Raw genomic sequence first — 22,840 nt, 5'->3', positions numbered from 1 at the left:
ATAGCCTGAGCAGTGGGTATGAAAAAGACTGATGAGATGGATATGCAAAAATCATAATTGAACAGCCAAATTCCAAAAAACACTTAACTCAAATGAAGATCATAACTGCTTGACATCTTCCAACCACAAAGTTATTGAGAGGTATCTGTGTACACTGAGAATAAACCAATTCAAGTGTTGGTCCGTTGGTGTACGCAGAAATCAGTTGAATAGATCCACTTGAATTAAAATTGCAATCAAATCATCCAAATGATCTGTTCCACACAGATTTCTAATCTGGTTTTAAGTAAAGAAGTAGTATGAAATGGAACATAAAATTTATTTACACTTGGTAAACAAACTTTCTGATTGGATTTGATCATCACTTTGGAAATGGATTTTGATTTTTAAATTATAAGCTGGTTTGATCTGCTAAAGTCATTGATGATAAGATGTTACATTGTGATTGTGATGGTGGCTCTACTTCATATTCAAACTTGAATCAAGTAACCAGAATAGACAAAGAGATCATGTGCCATTAATTTTTGGGTCTCTTAGTGTAGTTCATTGACCCAATCTTCAATACTGTTACTACCTGACTTGGTGTGTGATAAACCAGGGCAATGTCTCTTGGACATCAAGTATGAATTAGGATCATGTCTATCAAGAATGAATGCAAACAAAAATTGTGTGATACCAGCCTACATAGTGAAGAAAGTAAGATCAGAGAAAATGGGTAAAAGATGTCACAATACTACTGGAGATATTGTGATTTGTTTGCTTAACTTTGAAACACTTTGTGTATATCAGACCTAGACTCTCTTTACCCTATCATTGATTATTGGTGGGATTCTTAGAATAAGCTACAATATGATGTCAGGAAAGAAATAAGAAAAGTGGACATACTCAATCAAGGGCTGTGAGAGCGTCAAAGGATTCTTCATTAGGATCCCAAAACATTGAGCTCATAGGTCAATTCTCGTACTGCTTTTTGAATGTCTTGTTAAACCTCACCTGGTTTCCACCATCAATCGACTTATCTAGTGAACAATTTGGATACTGTTTATAGAATGAAAAGCAGAATCTGCTATGGAGTTTTCAACCAATTTTGAGCAATAAGTTCATGACCATATACAAAAGAGACCAACTCTGATGAAGGCTAGTTCAGGAGCAATGTTAAATGCTAAATCTTCATCTTTCTTTAAATCCTTGTGTTCAAACTATTGATATCAATGATTCCAAAAAATAATAAACGATCTAATGAGTTGAGTTTTACTTCATCAGTCAATTTCTTGATTTGAATATGAATAGATCGTCTGCATTCTTTAAAATGAGTTCAACAAGCGCGAAATCGTTTTGAGCCATGTCCCCTTTCATAAAAAGAAGACTGAAGTCGTTGTCACTCGATCAATGATTATCAGTAAAATTTACTTAGATTTGAATTCGATAATGTTGACCACTTTTGAATTCATCACGAGAGATCGATTTAGTCAATTTCAAATATCATTTAGTCGCTATCCAAGTTATAGAAGTTTTAATGATTCCTTCTAACTGCAACACTGAGACTCTTGAGGATGAAACAAAAAGAATGAGTGTGTGTTATTAGAAACATGATTAAAGGAGTCAAGTTTGAACTCACGCCTTAACCACTTGGTCTTGATTCCGTTGTTCTGAAAACTGATTGACTCCGGTACAACATCATCAGTTTTCTCCTCAGTTGATTCATCCAAGATAAAACCTCGATCAGATGATGTAAAGTTAGCTCAAGAAGCCGATGCTCAAATGAAGTTGAGGGTGATAGAGAGGTGACATCAGTTGTCCACCTTTTTAATTCATTCAGTCAGAGGTTGAAGACAAGACCTGAAAGATGGTTAAGGGCAAGTGTTCTCCTTGATTTTCGTACTGATTGCCATAGATTGTGAACATCACAGTTCGAAGGAAAGTATCGTTTTTGCTTATGGAAACTAATCTACACAAGCCAGAGGTATTTCTTGGTTTGCTTGAAAGAACAATAGATTCACCTATTAATACGTGAGATAAACCGACATTGTTAAACTGAATTATGAGTTGAGTTGACGAGATTGAAGTCCGTCTATCATCATGATCTAGATCAAGTCCTTAACTTTTGTCTGCTTCTTCGAGATGCACCCAAACTTCTTCCCTCTCAATTCATCCAATGCCATTTGCTATCACTGCGCCAAATTGCAAATTTACCGTGGGGTTTAGAAAATTGAGTAGACATAGAAAATTATAGAGAATCTGGCCAGGGTCAGAAAAATATGGAAAAATAATGGTAGGGCTCTTTGATGCCTTCCAATTGTCTGTCATATTTTTTCATATTTTTATAACCACAATGCATATAACATTACACAAAATATAATATCTTCTGGGCAAAAAATATAAAAACCAACACACAAAGATATTGAGCAGTCTGGGAGAGAGACAGAAATACACAAAAATATGCATATTGTTCCTATAGTTGAGAGCTTTGATTTGCATATTTTTTGTATTTTTAGTGTCAAAACTGTTGATTGTACTAACAAAAAAACCTTCAAGATTCTCAGATTACAATCTGTAACAGATATTGGAGGGCATAAGTTGAATTCTACAATCCCTTATATCTTTTGCAATTCTGGATCAAAAAACTTGATAATTAGTTCATTAAGAAGCCATGGAAAGCATTGGAGTGTTATGTTAACGCATCAAATCTGTAGCTCCACTACAAAAAAAGTTATTTGTCTTTGAAACAATTTCCTATATAGCCACATAGATATTCTTTGGACTTAGACACATATTTGCTGTCTCAATGAAAGATATAGTCACAGAGTTTGGCTTTCCAATGAACTAAAAATCAAGTGGTTTGACCAAGAATTGACCAAGATATAAGGGATTGTTGAACTCAAATTATGCCCTCCAATATCTGTTACAGGCCGTAATCTGACAATCCTGGAGGTTTTTTGTTAGTACAATCAACACTTTTCACACTGAAGATACAAAAAATACGCAAATCAAAGCTCTCAACCATAGGAACAATATGCATATTTTTGTGTATTTTTGTCTCTCTCCCAGATTGCTCAATATCTTTGTGCGTTGGGTTTTATATTTTCTGCCCAGAAGATATTATATTTTGTGTAGTGTTATATGCATTGTGGTTATAAAAATATGAAAAAATACGGCAGACAACCGGAATGCATCAAAGGGCCCTTCCATTTTTTTTCATATTTTTCTGACCCTTGCCAGCTTCTCTATAATTTTCTAAACTCCACGGTAAATTTGCAATTTGGCGTAGTGTATGAAAGCGGTTCAAAAAAACATGTCACCCCAGAGGGCTGGATAGATTTGAGGAAAAAGTGATAGCTTTTGATCACTCACATTTTGAATTAGCAATGTGCTCCGTGAATCAAGATACCCGACATTTCTTTCCAAAAAGAAAGTTCTTGGTGGACTGAGATGAGATTCACTTTCACGTCTTGTAGTGTCTTTTGAGCTGAATCAAATCAGAAAGTGAAACCAAGAGTTTAGTCAGCAGTTGGGATGAGGCTATTAGGTCAAAATCCATTCATCTAGAGCCAATTCATGCTCGATCTTGATATCCTTTTTGACACCATTTTTGGCCACCATCGAGTAAAGCTGAGTAACCAGGTACCAATTTCCATTTGTGAGCATTGAGATTCAAAAAGAACATTGAATAGAAAAATATGAAAGCTGAGTTCAAGTACACAATTTGAAGTAGGACCACGACCCACTCCTGAGCCACTGATTGAGAGCCCGTGTTGTTTGATCCCAGGGCCACTTGCTGCCATGTTTTAGTTGAGAGGATCGACGATGGGTTGAGTCGTAGTGAATTGATTATGAGTCAATTTGATTTATCATGCATCTGACCACTATCAAGTATAGAAAAGATAAAATTAGCTTGAATTTTTGTGATGTAGTGTAGATCTAGATACCAACCTTGCTCATGGAACGTATCTCTGTTTAGATGCAAGGATAAGAGTTTTTGATTGGTTGAGGATGGTTTCAATTTCCACCAAGCTGAATAGTATCGGATGGTTTGTGTGATTATGGGGCATGAATATGTGTATACTCCACATGCAGATACAGATGATGTGCAACAGTATTCACAGCATTGGTGATTTGCAAATGGTTTTGAGGAAAGGGGTAGCAGTGCGGCGGGTAAATGATTCCATTTGAAGATGATGTTGATGGTGAATGCAAATCGATCCACAAAGATAGGTTTCTGCCCATGTTCAAAGCTTGAAAATCACGCTAATGGTGGATTTTGTCGAGTTTTGTAAGCGAAGTGCCTTTGGGATTAAATGTTATGATGATATGGCTCACTCATCCGTATTTTCAATTTTGCATAACTTCTGTCTGAGTTTTGCACAAACTCTGTGTTTCAATTTATCAGAGCAGTATGTTGTAGATGAAAGTATAACATTCTTCAATCATACGAGGTAGGTCTACTACAACTTCAATCCTATACCTACTAAATAAGTGAACAAATACGTTTAATTCAAAACATATCCTTCCTCCTCTTATGAAACCCACCCGCAACATGGCAAAAATAAAACTAGTCATCTTTACTACGACATTGATTCTGTACCTACTAATTCTAATGTTTTCTTCATCTCAGAGTCTTTTGACTTCATCCATGACATAAAAATAAACAACCATCTTTGAGTTACATTGTATCCTCCCCTGACTTATGAATCCCAAATCCAACATGAAAAAATGAGAAATTGAAACGAAGAGAAAGAGAAAGATGGGCGAAAGAAACCAAATAAACAAAGATTGTAAGATCTTGATTTCATCATGCCGGTTGTACTTGAATTGTATCTTGAGTCCAGGTTATTTGTTGAGATACATGTCTGTTGATAAGACTATTTTTGACCATTTAATTCTTGTTTTTCGAGAACCTCCCTACAAGTTGTTTGATCAATATCATAACTATAAGTAAACTCTCAATGTTGATACAGATATTGTACCAAGGAGCTTACTTATGATAACTGGCCAAAGCATGAAGCAAAGCAGCATCTTTGGTGGCAACTTCCATGGCATCCTGATGCGATTTGAGTGAGGTGTTGGCCAATTTGAATTTGTTTTCAAGGTCTTGAAAGGAGGTAAGTGAGAGGTTGGGCTCAAGTAGCTGAAGATTGATTTTTTCGATCGACTTGTAGGCAACTTGAAGGTTACCGCCAAGCTCGTGGTAGTTCTCTAGGGCATCGTCGTGAGTACTGAGGATTTCGCCGATCTCGTTATGATTGAGATACTCAAACTTCCGGGCAAATTCTTTGATGGCCTCAGCCGCAAGACGATACTGTCCGTTTTTAAGGTTCGGGAGGCAAAACTCGTTGAAGTGATCGATCCGTCCGGCGTCGATATCAGCACTTGAGTTCACCCATCTGATGGACGGTTGAATAATACTAATTGGGTGGCTAAGCTGGGCTTGGATATAGTCTGTGTTGGGGCCAACATGGATAAGTATGTAGTAAAGACGAGGGGCTATCATTTCCACGAAGATCTTGAGGAGTAGCTCGTGATCTTCTTGCGCATTTTGAGTAAAGCGAAAATACGGATAAAAAGAAAGGATCACCTCCACAATTTGGGAGGTAGTAGCTTTGCTTAGAAAGAGGTCAGAATCAATCCGAGGCCTAGGTTCGTTGACAACATATTGAAGGATGTAACTAGGTAGGAAGATGTGGAATTGTACTGGAGTTGACATGATCTTACAATTTGATCAGAAGAGATGAGCGAAGATAGGGAATTTGGATAAGCAGCCGGTTGGAACAATCCTTTCTGATTATAAGTATGATGAGCAACCTGATCATCCAGAACCTTCTCGTAGTTATATAAAACCCCTTGAGGCCCATGATCGTACGATATTGTGTTCAAATCGATTAATTATCCAACTTGTATGCAGTCTAGAAACCAAAAAGAGATCTATGAAGGGAAGCATGGAAGACCGCTAATTAGTGACTCATTGTCAAACTCCGATATCAATGCATAGATTGAAGAAGCTTTAACCCCCCACAAAGGTTCTGGTAATGGGATTGTAGCCTTGTTATCACTTAGAGCGACAGATTTATCCCCACAACGAGATTTAATTTTCTAACAAATTCTCCTTTGAAAGATATGCACAAGCTTGTTGATCACCGGGAAATTATGTATCTGGAGAGCTTGATCCACCGGTCAAATTCTTGTACTCATAGACATTTTTTTACCAGCTTGATTCACTTCTTTTCCTTGTTTTATGATTACGACTCTGTTCTTCTATCTCCCTGATTCACAAACTAGTCTTCATGGCCCGGCGAATAAGTTCTCGCATAACCCACAATAGGAACCTGAACAACAAAATCCAAGCAGAGGTCGAGCGGATTGTGGATGATGATGCAGCAACTCCAATTGATCCACCTATTGGTTCAACGAAGAGGAAGAAGGGTGGATTACAAGATGAACCACAAATAGATGGTGAGGTCTTTTCAGAATATAAGCAATGTACGTCAACTGACCACAATCTAAGGAACGCTAGAACCCGGAGTTTTGGTTGCCAGTGGATCCCGAGATCGCCTTCTTCAACTCCTTGACAAGCACATAAACAAGAAGAAACTCAGGCAATCGAGGGCCTCTCCTTCAAGTTTAACAGTCGAAAAGATAACAACACCAATCAGTTTGACCCAAACAGAAGTCCAAGATCAACCAGACTTACAAGAAATTCATTTCGACTATTCAACTTTTGAAATGCAGGACCTTTTCAAGATGGTTTCAGAAGTAGGCGTAGACCCTTGGGGAATGGACAAATCGGATTTAATCAGGAACTGCGAGAAATTTAGAGATCTGAGTAAGCTCTAGACACCTTGTACGTCATCAATGGATATGAAAGAATGCGACTCAAGTAAAAGCTTTCTTTTTTGGACTTCATTGCAGTAATGATACCCGAGACTCGTCGCGTAGTTCACGGAAAGAAAATGTCAAAATCAGCAGCTTCATGAGGAAGTGCCGGCGCTGACTCGGCTGTTTCTGAAAGATTGCAGATACGCCAGGGTGAGTCTTTCCAGTCTCATACACTATAGTATGATCAGTCTGTTGGTTACAAGATGCGCTGATAGTCTCATGAACATATCCGCAGCTGATCCTGAGAAATCGACATCAGAAAAACCGACATCAAGCCCAATTAAGGCGTCGAAATCTGTATCAACAAGCCTCAAGCATGACGAAGCCTTGAACGCTCAAAAAGGCCCCACTGCTTCATCTTCTAAAGCGCGAACTGTCAAGAATAAGAACAAAGGTAAAGGTAAAGGAGGAGCTCAAGAAGAAACAACATGTCAGGGTGAGTCTTGTCAGTTCTCAAACGTTCTAGTATGATCAGTCAATTGGATACAAGATGCACTAACACTCTCATTAAAAACTCCGCAGCTGATCCTGAGAAATCGACGACAGACAAGCCGGCATCAAACCCAATTACGGTGTCGAAATCTGTCTCAACAAGTCTCAAGCACGACGAATCCTCGAATGGTCAAAAAGATCCCGCTGTTTCATGTTCTAAAGCGCGAACTGTCAAGAATAAGAACAAAGGTAAAGGTAGAGGAGGAGCTCAAGAAGAAACATGTCAGGGTGAGTATTGTCAGTTCTCAAACGTTCTAGTATGATCATTCAGTTGGATACAAGATGCACTAACACTCTCATTAAAAACTCCGCAGCTGATCCTGAGAAATCAACGACAGACAAGCCGGCATCAAACCCAATTACGGTGTCGAAATCTGTGTCTCCAAGTCTCCAGCATCACGAATCCTCGAACGCGCAAAAAGATCAAACGGCCTCATCTGAGAAAGCGCCATCTGTTTCAAATAATGAGAAAGGTAAAGGTAAAGAAAGAGCTCAAGAAGAAACTCAAGACAACTACGAACCAGAGCTGGCTTCTCAAAGTATTCATTTTTCCGACCATGATTCCTAAACAAGCTCAGAAATAATCAAATCATGTAACTTCAACACTCAAGATACTGCAAATACGAAATCAGAGAGAACAGACAAGAACTCAGGTCATTCAGGTGAGTTGTTGTATAGTGGAAGCTTTACATTTGGAGCAAAGAGTGATGGGCTCATAGTGTTCAGGGCCTTGTGTAGAAGAAAGCGACCGATACAAAGAGCTGAAGAATTTGTACCTGGCGACAAGGCAAGAGGTTGACAACCTAGCCAACGACTTCAAGACTTTAACACATGTCGTTGAAAACCTTGTAGAGAAGAATGGTGAGAAAGTTGACAAGCAAAAGACGCGTGGTGGGCGAACATCGGTAAGTCACGTACATTGTCTTTCAGTCATAGTTCACATATCTGATCTATTGATTTTTTACGGAAGGCCTACATTCGTTTTCATATTGATGTGATGCTGGGTAGAAAATCCGAAACAAGTCCACTCCCACCTCCAGCATGCCCTGAAGAGAAGGAAAAGTGGCTCTATGAGACAGACCTCGATGCTATTCTCGACGTTCCTGATGTGCCACACCCTGCCGGCGATGGAAGTGCGTACAATCCGAATCTCCAGGGTCCGGATGGCCCTGGGCATCCAAATGCCACTGCTCAGCAGATGGCTGTGATCTTGAAGGTCATGAACTCGGTTGGGTTGGAAAGTTTCCGTCCCGATTTCTCTGAATCAGCGCTATCACCAGAAAATAAGTGGCTCTGGGGAATTTTGGAAAAAAATTTTGTCAAGCTAGTTCGTTGTGGAGAATATCCGGGGGTATATTTGAGTGACAATAATATGGAGTACATCAAGAAATGTTTTTCTACGTACTTTCAAACTTTGAAGAAACGGTATGTGTAACTTCTCAACTACATAGATTATTCTTCTTTCGTGCTTTTCTGAGCTAATTGTACCTTGACTGTTGATTTCTATTTGCTCTGCCCAGGTACCGTAAGGAGCAGTGGGAGCTTGATCGACAGAAGGCCGCCGAAGATATGAACCAGCGTACAACAAGGGTTGGTCGTGTCAGTTTTTTAAACGAGCATAACACTTCAATTGTTGCTGACTCTAGGCTCAATTTGACATTCAGCTCAGAAAAGCACGAAAGAAGACTGTCATGGATTACCGTCAGTTATGGAGTCTCTTACCCCTTATCAAAACAACATGCAGTGATGATGAAACAGACCCCAAAAGTCCCTCGCTGGACGATGGACCCGGAGATAAGACACCTATACATGTTAGACACCTCAAATGGCGCAGTGACAGTTTAAGAGATATCTGGACACGCCTCGACGAGTGCCAAAAACGCAGCAGAAACAGCCTCAATGGAAGCACCGCCTCTTCACCTCGTGGTCGCCGCTCACGTCCACGTATCCGAGTTTTGAATGCACCTTTGAGTAGGATTCCACTTCCTGATAACCTGCCCAGGGACTGCTATTCCGACAAATTTTGGGACAGCCTCACGGCCAAGGAAAAGGCACTGATGAATGCGGATGCTGAACTGATACTACCTGCCATCCACACAGCCTTGAATGACCTCGGCTTTTGAAAATGTCTAGCCCACTTCATCCATGGCGTTTCACTATACACAATTCAGCGTAAGTACAAACATGTTTATACCCAACGCATGTAAATTATACACGCAATTCGCAATTTATTGATGAGATATTCCATTCGCAGATAAACAACTTATCAAAAACAACGATGGACTACTTTAGGATGTAGAGCAAATGAACTTCTTGGGAAAAAGTAATGTAGAATGAACAATTCAAGAGAAAAACCGCTTTCATGGTATAGATTGGAGGGATGAAGTGCAGCAGGAATCTGACTGATCGTGAGCTCAGTGGTCATGATCATGATCTGAACCTACCCTTTTTACCAAAGTCAATGTGATAAGGATTATGTACAATTGATAGAGCACCGCTTTGACACAGAGAGAAATTTGCAGATGTGAGAACTCAATGCTACTTACACTTCAGAATGAGCAGACTACATCGGATACAAGTGATCAACACTATCAATGATGGTTAATCATATGTGAATGAATCTCACAGATATTGACAAACCAATTTATCTTTCGGTTGAGACTAGAGCCACAGTAGGTATATCGAGGTTCTTGTTAATCAGGCCTGGTCTATACATCATCCATGCACAGTGCGTTAATACCTCCTCTAGTTTCACAAGACTGTCTTTTGTCGGTCCCCAAGCACGTAGGTGAATTTGTGCATCTGGAGCTGTTACTAGGCTAAATGGATCATATTTTTGGAGTCTTGATGGAACTTCGGGGAAACACTGAACCTGTACCCAAGTTTGAAAACAGTTTGGTGAGACCTTTGACGATTTTGAGTGAGTAAAGATCGAGAAGATTCTTCCATAAGCAACTTTCTTGGTATTACCAACTCTGAAGGCGACAAAACTATCCTTTTGACTACTTGAGAAAGTTGAAAACGAGACACCCATGTGCGTTACACGTTTGTGGAAGAATGCTCGAGCCTGCACTGGGGCTTTCCCAATTGCGTCGTCTTCACTCAGCAAACAGAAATCCGCAGGTGTCATCCATTGACACAAATCTCCTTCTTGCCTATTCAATCGTTCAATCAGCAATTCCAATACATTGTCATCAATTGGAAGCATATTTCCATTTGACTGTCGTCTTGGCCGGCACTCTTCTGGCTCATACAATGACTGAAGCCTGGTAACATACGCTTCAAGAGGCTGTGGGAGTTTGTGATCCTTCAAAAGCGCAGCCAAGTTGCCTGCCGAGCTATATCTTTTCAGGAATGTGATTTCGAGTTCGCCTGATTGCATTTCAGGGAAACATCAACCTCAAAAGTCAGTTTTGTATCTAATATAAAGGTTGATAAATGTTCAGAGACCAACCCATATGATTATTATGGCAACCTTTCAGTATTCCTCCCATTAACCTTTCAAAAAGAAACAACCACCATGCGCGCACGGGACCAAAACGTCTCAGGAGATCAGACAAATGAATTGCCATATGATGATTGGGCGCAAGATGACAGTGTTGAAATAGTTTCAGCGAGCTACTTAGGTAGCTTTGGATATGATATTCATATCTTCCGATTTGATCTGATGTTATGTCCCGATTGAGGGCCAGATTGACTAGCGAGACAAGATGAAGAAAATTCTTCAGGAGAGATGTCTTTACTTGATCCTGACCAAACCATAACGGAGTCAGTATAAGTGGTAATTGAAGAGTGAATAAGTTCCTCCATTCGTTGGCTTTGAGCTTGCCGAATGATGCTTTTCCAAGTACTGGGATAGCACGTTTGATCCAACTCGGGATATTGATTAGTTTTAATTGAGAGTTTATGTATTGCAACATCCTTTGATCAAAGATGACCTCATCAAGAGGTGGTGCGTCCCATTTTCCGTTCCATCCGGAGTCACCAAGTGGATCAAAATCCTCATCACTGGTGTTGGTATTTTTGTCAAAAGACATATCTCCAAAGGAAACCCCATCTGCTTCCTCGTTTTTATTATCAAACTCCTGAACTTCTTTGTCATTTGATGGTCGCAGCTCTGAGTGTTCAAAGACAAGATCTTGAAGCTCTGTTTTTGTTATTGGAGGTAGGTTGTCTTTGTCGTTCTTTATATCCTCCATTGACCAGAATCTGCGCAGATGGCATGACAGAAGACCAAGCAACAAGTTATGCATGGAATCTACTACGTGGTAATCAATGATGTCCCAGTATTCGAGTTCAACTAATACCAAATACCTAATACTGTGAGTTTTGAAGATTTTTTTTCGTTCTTCAATGCTTTTTGAGTCACGCGCCTGGTATGCCCACATCTTATGCTGTGCTGTGGTGCGTCTTCGCCAAGTACTTTGATCTAAGTTGTTGATCTCATTTTTAGTTAGGTGACAGATTGAGCAAAAATTAATTGCTGTTGCGCTGGGGAAACCCAATGATCTTCTAAGGGCTGGGATATCAGCTATAAATACTAGTAATGCAGCCCTTACTAGACGGCCATCTTTGTATTGATGGGTGCGTGATAAGAGTAATCCTGGGTCCCAAAGACCTTTCAGTTCGGTCACAATTGGCCGTAATATCCAATTCATCTGCTCTAGTGCAGGTTCACGAGGGCCAGGTGCAATTCCAACTAAAAAAATGTTTTCCGGTTGATATCGAATGTCAAGTGGTAGAGTGAGACATACCAAGACAACAAATGTGATTGATGCATGTTTACCGCTTATCTTATTTCCATAAGGATTGATGGCGTCCACAAACATCGCAAACATCAAGTTTCCACTTGTAGCTGTATACTGACTGCCATTGGGACCACGAAAATCTTTCCATACTTTTGATTCATGGATGTCACTCCATTTTACCTTTGAATTGAAGGCCTTTTGAGATTCTTTGAGGGATTCATCAAGTCTGGCTTCAATTCCTGGACGAGAGAGCAAACAAGCGATCCAATCAGAAAGTCTCTGAAAGGCGTATCGCCTAAGCGGTCTTTTCTTTCTGTGCTTGAAATGCAGCAACGGATGACCACAGGTTTTGTCTACAAAATCCGAGTTATCAGGCTCATACGCAGGTTCTGAAGAGAGTGTCTCAGTGTGTTGGTCAGCTGGTTCGGGAGGTCCACCTGGGATTTGAGCGTAGTGATGAGTACACTTTTCTGGGGTACAGTTGAGTGAGTAGAGCGCAAAGCAAGATTGACAGCAATTCATTTCAACAAGAACAGGCTCAACATTCAGCCATTTGATTGCAGTGGTGATAGTTTTAGGAATACAACTCAAGACAAGTTCCTCGGGCTTTGTAAGAGAGATCTGGGGTTGAAAGATGTTGATTCTTCCGCTTAACCAAAGTTTGATTGTGATCTTGAGACAGTCAAAAAGCCATGTAGCGGTATTCATCGACAAATTGCCAAGGATGCTGAGGATCGTAACAACCAGAACAACATGAAGTAGTACTGGGTTCATTTCTTGCAATGTGAATCCGTAAAACCGGTCTGCGTGTCCATAAAGGAGAGAGGCATAAGGAAATTGTACAACACTCAGTTCAAAGTAAAAACCAACATACTACAGTTGTAGACTTCTACGCCAGCTACTTTGGCTTCTCTAGCGGCCAAACATGTTTTTAACAAGGGTGACGATTGTTCGGGGTCCCTGTCAAGTGATGTTCTTGTTCCTGAGCAAGCAGTTGGGTTCGGCGGGTGATCCTGTAAATCAAGTTGAAATCAATGTGAGTCTTGATATCTGAGCCAAGAACCAATTCCAGCTGACACTACACCAAATGTAATCTTTACTGGGTGGTAAATAAAACTACTGACATAGAAAAGTCCTGAGGCAACAGGAAGAGAGCTAAAAATCTGAAAAAATATGCACCTTGTTCCTAGATGTTGGGGCGTCATGATGAGTATTTTTTTGTATTTTACACGCAGATATTGGTTTATGTACTAACAATAAACGCTGAAAATCATCAAAAACTCACATGTAACAATACCTGAAATATGGGTCATGAGTATGAAGACAATATTTTGTGGTCTAAAAACTTCAATAACTTTTGCAATTCTGCTCCAAATAACTCGATTTTTGGTTCATTCAAAAGCTGAACTATTCTCCTTCACACTTCATAATGTTAGTAAGGTGCTATCTAGTCATTTAAACACTCTACATATGTTCAAACAGTTCTGCATGAATAGCTCTGTAGGATCTTTTTTAGACCAGCTACAGATATGATGTCTCAATGAAAAATGTAGAGGAAAGGCTCACCTTTGCAATGCACTTTAAATCGAGTGATTTGATCCAGAACTTCAAAAGTTATTGATATTTGAAGATTCCAAAATCCTGTCTTCAAAGTCAAGGGCCAAATTTCAGGTATTGTTACAGGTGGGTTTTTGATGATTCTCAGCCTTTATTGTTAGTACATTAACCAATATCTGTGTGTAAAATACAAAAAAATACTCGTCATGACGCCCCAACATCTAGGAACAAGGTGCATATTTTTTCAGATTTTTAGCTCTCTTCCTGTTTCCTCAGGACTTTTCTATGTCAGTAGTTTTCTTTACCGCCTGGTAAAGATGACATCTTGTGTAGTAAGAGGAGTCACCTGAGATAGATCACTGTGTGAGAACAAATGAGAGTTAGAGCGATGGGACGGAGATTCAGGATTGCTAGAATTTAAGTTCAGGCGTGATATAGTCCCAACAAGTGTATCTTGACCTGTTGTATGATAGCTTGCACGAGAAGTTGTTGCTGTTCTCTGATTAGAAAGACTGGAGGTGGCTTGTGCTGCTTGGTCAGCCAGTTCGTGGGCTGCAAGTGTGTCAGGTAAGACTTCCACTCCAGTTTGAGTTATCCCAGAGGCGTCAACATATTGACCAAGATAACAATCATATGCGCGACATACACATTTTACGCGATGAAGGGTCTGCTTTTTCTTTGCGCCCAATGGCATGCTGTGAGAGTATGAGTCCACAAAAGTTAAGAAATGAAAGAAGAAATTTCACGTTATAAGAGCTACGGTGGGTGAGAAAGACAATTCTGCTGGGTGCTCAGATGGAGTTATATCCACATTCAAAGACCTTCAAGTTTCTCAATTATCCACATACAATATATATCTTAAATCAAAACAGCTGATACAAGGGTTTGTTTCAATCCACAAAAGTACAAGATCGGGAGTTAAAGAGTAGTTGGAAATGACACATGGCTTAACAATATAAAAGAACGTGAGATGCTCAAGTTGAGACTCAAACATGCTGAAGTTTGTCTAAAAAAAAGATGCAAGGTGGTCAGTTACGTGAGTTGCTGTCATCATTCGGCCAGCAACAACAGGGGAACGATAAGGCTTACATGAAGGAAAACAAGTCTGACCAGTATGAGCTATGGAAATTGAACGGCTGTTTCACAAAGACACAAACACGGGACTATATGAGATTCTTTCATATCACCAATATGAAAATGGACACGGAGTCAGATAAGTGTGATACAAGAAACACACATAGAGATAGATGGACATACCTAAACTAGACAAAATCGGGAAGCATCAAACTAAGCAGACTATATAGGAGGGTTAGTTACAAACTCTCACAAGTGAAGGATTCAAAACGGATGAAGAAACTTTGGACTAACTTGAGCACCAGATTAGGGGGCTGCACGTAAGAGCGAGTAATGAAACCCGCGTACCAAGAGTCCAGGTTGGACAGATTCTTCGAGAACAAATTTTATGTAGAGGTTTACAAGGACAGTGTGAGTCATTGGAATGGAGTGAATGAAGAAATGTGGAGCGTGATCTTGTAAGCTAAGTCGAAGCTCTTCCATGAGAAGGCTCTTGACTTCAAGGCGTTTAACAACTTTGGGAGAGCTGATGTATTTGGTGTCTCCAGGGATCCGGAGATCTTTGTCGACGTGCTCTTTATACAGATGAAGTAGACCCTTTGATGTTGCTGCCTTAGGTATAACAACAGACGAATCGGATTCCCAGATAACGTTTGCAAGATCCTGTCGACAAACTCTTCGAGAGAGTGGGTTGAAGTCCCTCGGTGTAGTCCGTTCAGTCTGCATCGGTAACGGTGGCACAGGCAGTTGGTACGGCTTGATGAGAGGCAGAACTTTCACCAAGAACTCGTCAATCAACTTGGCCTTCTTGTGGTTGGGGCGAGATTTTGTTGCCGGATCGAAGTGAGTCAAGATTTGGTAGTAATCAATACATTTGTAAGATTCCTTTTTATTTTCATAATCGTGATCGAGGAATCCTCGTAGGTTGTCCGGTAGTGTTTGAATCAAGAAGTAGGTAGAGTTGAGCGAAGCTGCAGGATGCTCATGAGGCGGCTTGGAAGAAGAGTGACCTGGTGGTGGTGGTGGTGGTGGTGGCGGTTGTGGCGGACCCTCTGATTGAGTATTGCTATCCATTATAGTCGACTCATTGCTTGGAGAAGTCTTCTTCTTGTTTGATTTGTTGGCCATCACGATGTAGAACCCGACAAGCGAGGTTTTTATATCTATCTGATGGATGAGATTGATCAGTACGAATGAACTGGAAAAGGAGATATTTACTTACTTCAGTCCAACGTACCCGAACGTAGTTTGAGCTTGATGAAGGACTTCGACCTAAGAAGTTCAAGGTCAGATTGATCAATAAAGGAATACATGCATGAGCAAGTTAGAATATGATAGTTTGGAGAAACCAACCAAATGAAATATAAAAGTTCACAAAAAATAGTATCGAGTCTGGTTCAAGCGGAATGAATAGAAAATCCACAGGAATTCAAGCATCAAATTAGAGAGGTGTTGGCTGAAAATGTATCGAGAAGAAAGTACTGCCGGATAGAAGAACAAATCAAATAATGGTTCATCTTTCTGCACTGGTGTCTAAATATGACTTGTGCATACTTTGTGTTGATGTAGCATAAAATTTTATAATTGGTTGTGGTCCAACTTATTCATGCAGGTCGTTCGATTTGGGGCTCACAAGAATTGAGAAGATATACGAGGTTGTGAAGGGTTGTAATCAAAGGAATGAAAGGAGACTTACATCGGAATTTATTTCTATTGACCACATTGAGTGGGGATTTTGCGGGACTTATCAACAGGTCACTCTAGATAACAAAGCCCAACAAAGATATGTTTACAAAATCAAGATTCCATGAAGGCTTCGACGTACAAACGAGAAACAGCCGCAGAGTAATCCGGTTCATGGTGAATTTAAAAGAGGCCATTTACAACAAAGGATGATGATCCAAGCCAGGTTTCAGAAGCTTAATCATTGGGGATACAAGTGGGATTTGTTACGAAAAGAACAGCTTCGCAGGCTTTTGTTTTCTAGGCCCCAGAATTGAGTGGTAGGGGGTATTTGTGTTCTGAATATCACTTAGTGACATAAATCATTTAAGTGTTCCGCCCGGAAAACTTAATTTTTCGAGTAGTGACAATAAGAGACGGGGCGGAGAATTGGGTGCGCAGGAGGGAGACTTAGTCCTTGTAGACAGTGCGAATAGGTCTCAGGTGGTGGGAGGCAAGGTTGCTAAACTACGGGCTAGGTATGACGGTCCTTATCAAGTTGTGAGTGTACTCAACGACGGCAGGGACTTCAAGCTCGAATTACCCGACGGTGATAAGACACATGATACCTTCCACACTTCAAAACGCAAGTTGTACAAGATGGCGGACACGGAGGTGATGGAATGAGGTTTTGGCGAGGAACTACTTGGTGCAAGTAATTCTCCTCCTTACGTATGCACCAGTCCGAGGGGTTTCTCTTCCCTTTATTGTTTTCATAACATTACCTTGGCCACTTGTGTGAGCACCGGACAATTTGTGTTCTTTTCACAGGCAAGGCGGACAGTCATTAAGGATTAGGACGTGGTCAATGGCGTAGTAGCACGGGACGTGTTGGTTTTGAGTTTTGTGTTGTGTTGTTTTGTTTTTTTCTGTTTTCTTTCTTTCTTTTCTTTTTTCGATTTTCTTCTTTTTATATAAAGTTAGTTATTCATTGGGATTATAATGGATTAGTAGTGGGGAATGTTTGAGGAGGGGTTGGAAGAATTTTAGGTGGGGAGGGTGTAAGAGAGGTTGTGACAGGAGAGTGTGACAGATATCACGGATTGTGACAGTTAGGGCTATTATCTCTAGATTCTACAAACTCTCTTCCGTTTCTCTCTTTCTTCTTTGTGATCTCTTTCTCTATTGTTCTTTTCTCATTACTTTTTGACTGTGCTGGGTTTTTTCTGATTAAAGAGTGCGGAACTAGGTATGGGGGTGATCTCTTTCTCTATTGTTCTTTTCTCATTACTTTTCGACTGTGCTGGGTTTTTTCTGATTAAAGAGTGCGGAACTAGAAATACAATCAAGGGGATTAGAATAATCCACCTGTGGCTACCCGACCCCACGAGTATAAGCCGGTAGGAAAAGTGCCGTTCCTAGCGGCTAGTAGCCGTAACGCCACCCACCGACGCGCCGCCGTCCCGACGCGTCGGACTCAAGGTGATTTCTGAGGGCTGCTTCCATTGGGAAAAGGCATGGAAACATCTGTAGCGCCGTCCGCCACTATATAATGGCTAATATGTCAAGGTCAGCCACAATATTGGAAATCCGCATCACACATATGTGAAATTCAATCACATATATGTGAATCCCATTCACACCCATGTGAATGTTGTCATTGCCACGGAATGTGTATACAAAAAATACACCTATACCAAGGATTCACACATATGTGAATCCCAATGCCACATATGTGAATTGATTCACGTGCAAATACAAAACAAGCCAATCCAAACAAATCACACATATGTGAATCCAATCACACATATGTGAATCCAATCACACATATGTGAATCCAATCACATATATGTGGTTTCAATCACATATATGTGAATTGAGTTATGCGTAAATACAAAACACACCTACACCAACCAGTCACCCGTAGGTGAAAGTGTATCACCCTTAGGTGAAAGTGTATCACCTGTATGTGAATATTAATCATTGATATTCACATACATGTAGATCAATCACATATATGTGAATTCCAATCACATATATGAATCACATATATGTGAATTTCAATCACATATAAGTGAACCTGAATCACATATATGCAAATCTCAATCACATGTATGTGATTGGCATTCACATATATGTGAATCTGATTCACATGTACGCAAATCCCAGCTCCACATATGTTAATCTCAATCACATATATGTGAATCTGAATTCACATATATGTGAATTTTAATCACATATATGTGAATTCCAGTCACATATATGTGAATACTGTGAATTCCAATTACATATATGAATCACATATATGTGAATTTCAATCACATATAAGTGAACCTCAATCACATATATGCAAATCTCAATCACATATATGTGATTGAAATTCACATATATGTGAATCTGATTCACATGTACGCCAATCCCAGCTCCATATATGTGAATCTCAATCACATATATGTGAATCTTAATCACATACATGTGAATCTCAATCAAATATATGTGAATTGTATGTGATTGCCATTCACATATAAGTGAATCTGATTCACATGTACGCCAATCCCAGCTCCATATATGTGAATCTCAATCACATATATGTGAATCTCAATCACATATATGTGAATCTCAATCACATATATGTGAATATCAATCACATATATGTAAATCTCAATCACATATATGTGAATTCCAGTCACATATATGTGAATACCAATCACATACATGTGAACACCAATGTGCGAATTTAGGAATCCTAATCTGCGAATTTAGTCAATGCATATGTAAATAAAACACCCCTATAATAACAAAACACACATGTTAATATACAATACATCATATTACACATATGGGAATCAGCCTCACCGCTACACTGCGGCATGCATTACATATGCTACCACACGTGCGTGATTGTCATTTTCAGTCACATATAGACTTTGACCTCACAACCTCATCTATCCATATGTGAAGGCAAGCACATCAGGGGAATTTGCCATCAGTAATCTCATGAGATATATAGAAGACTCAAATTACTAGGCTGATTCATCACAAATTAAATAAGAACAAGCTTTGAAAAAAACAAGTCACAAGCAAGATATCTATTCAATTTATGATTAAAAAACCTATTCAAGAACTTATAAGGTATAACAAGAAGGGACTGCTCATTAATCATCATCTGAGATCACACCCTTCTCACAGTTTGGACGAGTGATCATTAAGCATTCCCGGCGCCATTGTTTATATACATCGATATTATCAGCAAACCAATCTTTCCAATCTTTGGCTTTAGGAGAACTGAGGGTGCGCCAATCCGGATGGAGGTAAGGAATTGGTAGGGTGGGAGAAAACTTGAGGTCCAGAGAAATACAGTGAGTATCCCAGATGACGCCAAGAATGATTGGTCGAGTAGTACCTATTGGGGCTGAAAAAAAAGGTAAAGTTGTACATGATGCAGTAGCCACCGAGGAGTATGATATGACTGGTCTCTTGAAAGCATTTGCTATAACACAACAGCCACCGGGCATTGGATACCACAACCTTCGTGGTGCGTGGTTCTTGCCATATTCCAGTATATTCAACATATGGGTGACAGTCGTGCCGGATGCGCTGAGTCTTGGCAAATGCTCCTTGTACCATTCGTAGTTGGCTCGTACTTCGCTAGCCATTGTCGCTCGCACCTTCACAGCATCGCTTTCAGGACGTCCAAGTGACACCGCAACAGATGCAAAAGCACATAGTCCGTTCCCTTCGACATTTGTTGCTGATTTGACAAAAGGATAGAGCATCCTAGGCAGCTCTCTTAGAAAGTCCCACTTCTAAAAACGCCAGGCCAGGTATGTCAGTATATTAAAGATCGTGATATTGATACTCTGAAGGTTAGATACTCACAATCAACACTTGTTCCTCTGGGCTGGCCTTTAAGAGCTTTTCTTCTTTTTCTTTTTTTTGTCTTTCACGTTGTTCTTGTGCTGTGGCGGATATGTTTTCAAGCGAAAACTAATAGGTATGTTAGCCAAATCCTATTTGATGATTGCAAGTTTTGGAGACTGATCAAAGCTCCAAACAAGACTTACAGGTTCCAAATTTTTCGACCCCGGTGCAGGTTTTTTTGGCATCTCAGAACGTTTCGGGCGCTTGCTTACTGGGAGATCCTGCCAAACCAAAAGTAAGTTTGTCAGAGCTTTGAAAAGAGAGCTTTGAAAAGTTGAACATTCAAAGCGGACCTACATTTTCATCCAAAGTTTGTGAGATCACTCTCACAGATTTGCGAGTCCCACGACCTCCATCTTTTATATTATCAGACGGGGTCGCCTTCTTCTCCGCACGAGCCGCATGCCGAGTTCGAGTGGTGACAGGGGTTGGATCCGGATCCTCCCCCTGCGAGGTGAGGGGGGAGTCAGGTCTTTCAGGCCTAACTCCATTGTCTTCTATAGTGGCTTTTCCCTATCAATGGCAAACAATCAGCTATTCAATATAAAATATTGATCGATTAAAGGTTATAGACTAACCTTGCCAGCATCCACTTCGTCTTCTTTGCATGATCGGGATTCGATGACGCTTTGGACCTTGTTTGGTACTTTCTACAACATATTAAAGAAATGATCAGCTACCGAACTAATGTAAAATACTGAACAAATAAAAATTAGAAACTAACCTTGCCAGCGTCCTCTTCATCTTCATCTTCTTCTTCGGGGGTTTGGGATATGATGCTCGCTTTGCCCTTCTCCGTAACTTTCTAAACGTTACGGAGAAGGATTAGATACCCAACTATGTTCAATACTAATCGAACAAAGATTATAAGAACAAAAATTAGAAACTAACCGTGCCAGGATCGTCTTCTTCTCCATCTTCTTCTTTGGGTAGTCGGGATATGATGCCCGTTTTGCCCTTATTCGTAACTTCCTAAAAGACATTAAAGAAACAATCAGATACCCAGCTGATGTTCAATACTGATCAAATAAAAATTATAAACAAACCTTCTCACCATCCTCTTCTTCTTCTTCATCTTTGGGTGATCGGGATATGATGCTCGCTTCGCCCTTCTTTTTTCCTTCCTAAAACATATCAAACAAAGAAACATGAGGAACAAATGCTTGAGAGGTTTAATCACAAACATTCGCACTCATACAAGAAGAACTCACAATCTTGGCTGAAACTTGGTCGTCTTTTGTTGAATCGTAAAGCACCTGGGTGATTTCGCAATCTCGTATGAATTTTCTGATCAGCAAGCGTTGGGTTTTATCATCAAACTTCTTCATCATGTTCTTGAGGGTCTTGTAATCATCAACAGCTTCTTGATCACTTTCGTCGGGGTCTTCAGATTCATGAGTAAGGTCGAGAACAATCGCATCACTTCGTTGTTTTCGTTTCTTAGGCTGAGTGGGTACCAGAGACGGGAGCTTAGGTGGTTTCAAGTTCGGTATGGGGCCATGATCGTGATTAGGATGATCGATAACGATCGTCCACTTTTTGCTACTGGTTTGGTATTTTACGGAAACTATGAAAGGACAAGTCGGAATCGAGGCGTGTGGATCCTTCGCTAGCTTCTGCAGTTGCTTTTGATTTGGGCCTTGGATACATTTCCATTTTTTGAACCATGCCTTTGAATCCATCGATGATAAAGCGTAATCATTCGACTGGGCAAACTTCTTGAGAAATATCTCAGCGGCCGCGCTGCTTTCATAGGATCCTCCTGCAGGAGGACAAGGAAGAGTTGGATTGGCACTAGTCGAAGAATCGGCAGAAGTGTTATTGGCACTGTTCATATTGGCAGGATTTGTATCGGTAGGATTCGGATCGGCAGGATTCGTATCAGGAGGATTCTTATCGGCAGGATTCGTATCGGCAGTAGGGTCAGAGCTAATGGTCGTATTAGTATTTGGGTCCATCTTGAGGTGAGGAATTGAGGTAGGTGAAAAATGAAGAATTCAATTTGATGGGGTAGAGAAGTAGGGGTGTTGGTTGAAAATTCGTTCACCCCAATACTTTGATGATCAGATTTCACATATACGTGAAATCTAAGATCACCCACATGTGACAGAGGTACACATACGTAATCTGCCATCACACATATGTGATGGACAGTCACATAGTTCACATATATGTGAAACATATTCCTTCCCATATACGTGAATGTGGATCACATATATGTGAAGCACACATATAAATTCACATATGGGTGAATATGATTCACATATGCGTGAATACATTTCACATGTGAATCATATTCACCCATATGTGAATCATATTCACCCATATGTGAATCATATTCCCATATACGTGAATGTGGATCACATATATGTGATCCACACATATAAATTCACATATGCGTGAATATTTTTCACATATGCGTGAATACATTTCACGCATATGTGAAGTGTATTCACGCATATGTGAAACATATTCACGCATATGTGAATGTGGATCACATATATGTGAAGTACACA

The 22,840-nt window shown here is 40.2% G+C and overlaps 2 protein-coding genes across 2 annotated transcripts; both read right to left on the bottom strand.

The window, feature by feature from the left end:
* Positions 1 to 4,859: 4,859 nt before the first annotated feature.
* MELLADRAFT_90482 (uncharacterized protein) lies at positions 4,860 to 5,701 on the bottom strand (the record flags this gene model as incomplete). Its single annotated transcript, XM_007413617.1, has 2 exons — positions 4,860 to 4,899; positions 4,977 to 5,701. 2 exons carry the CDS (start codon positions 5,699 to 5,701, stop codon positions 4,860 to 4,862), a joined length of 765 nt encoding a protein of 254 aa, XP_007413679.1.
* Positions 5,702 to 14,717: 9,016 nt separating this feature from the next.
* On the bottom strand, positions 14,718 to 15,869 carry MELLADRAFT_90480 (uncharacterized protein; the record flags this gene model as incomplete). Its single annotated transcript, XM_007413616.1, has 4 exons — positions 14,718 to 14,751; positions 14,925 to 14,929; positions 14,995 to 15,030; positions 15,090 to 15,869. The coding sequence occupies 4 exons, from the start codon at positions 15,867 to 15,869 to the stop codon at positions 14,718 to 14,720; spliced, it is 855 nt and encodes a 284-aa protein (XP_007413678.1).
* Between the last annotated feature and the right edge of the window lie 6,971 nt (positions 15,870 to 22,840).

Source organism: Melampsora larici-populina (assembly GCF_000204055.1).
Source record: "Melampsora larici-populina 98AG31 unplaced genomic scaffold MELLAscaffold_38, whole genome shotgun sequence".
NCBI classification, from domain to species: Eukaryota; Fungi; Basidiomycota; class Pucciniomycetes; order Pucciniales; family Melampsoraceae; genus Melampsora; species Melampsora laricis-populina.
This window is presented reverse-complemented; position numbering and strand designations above follow the sequence as displayed.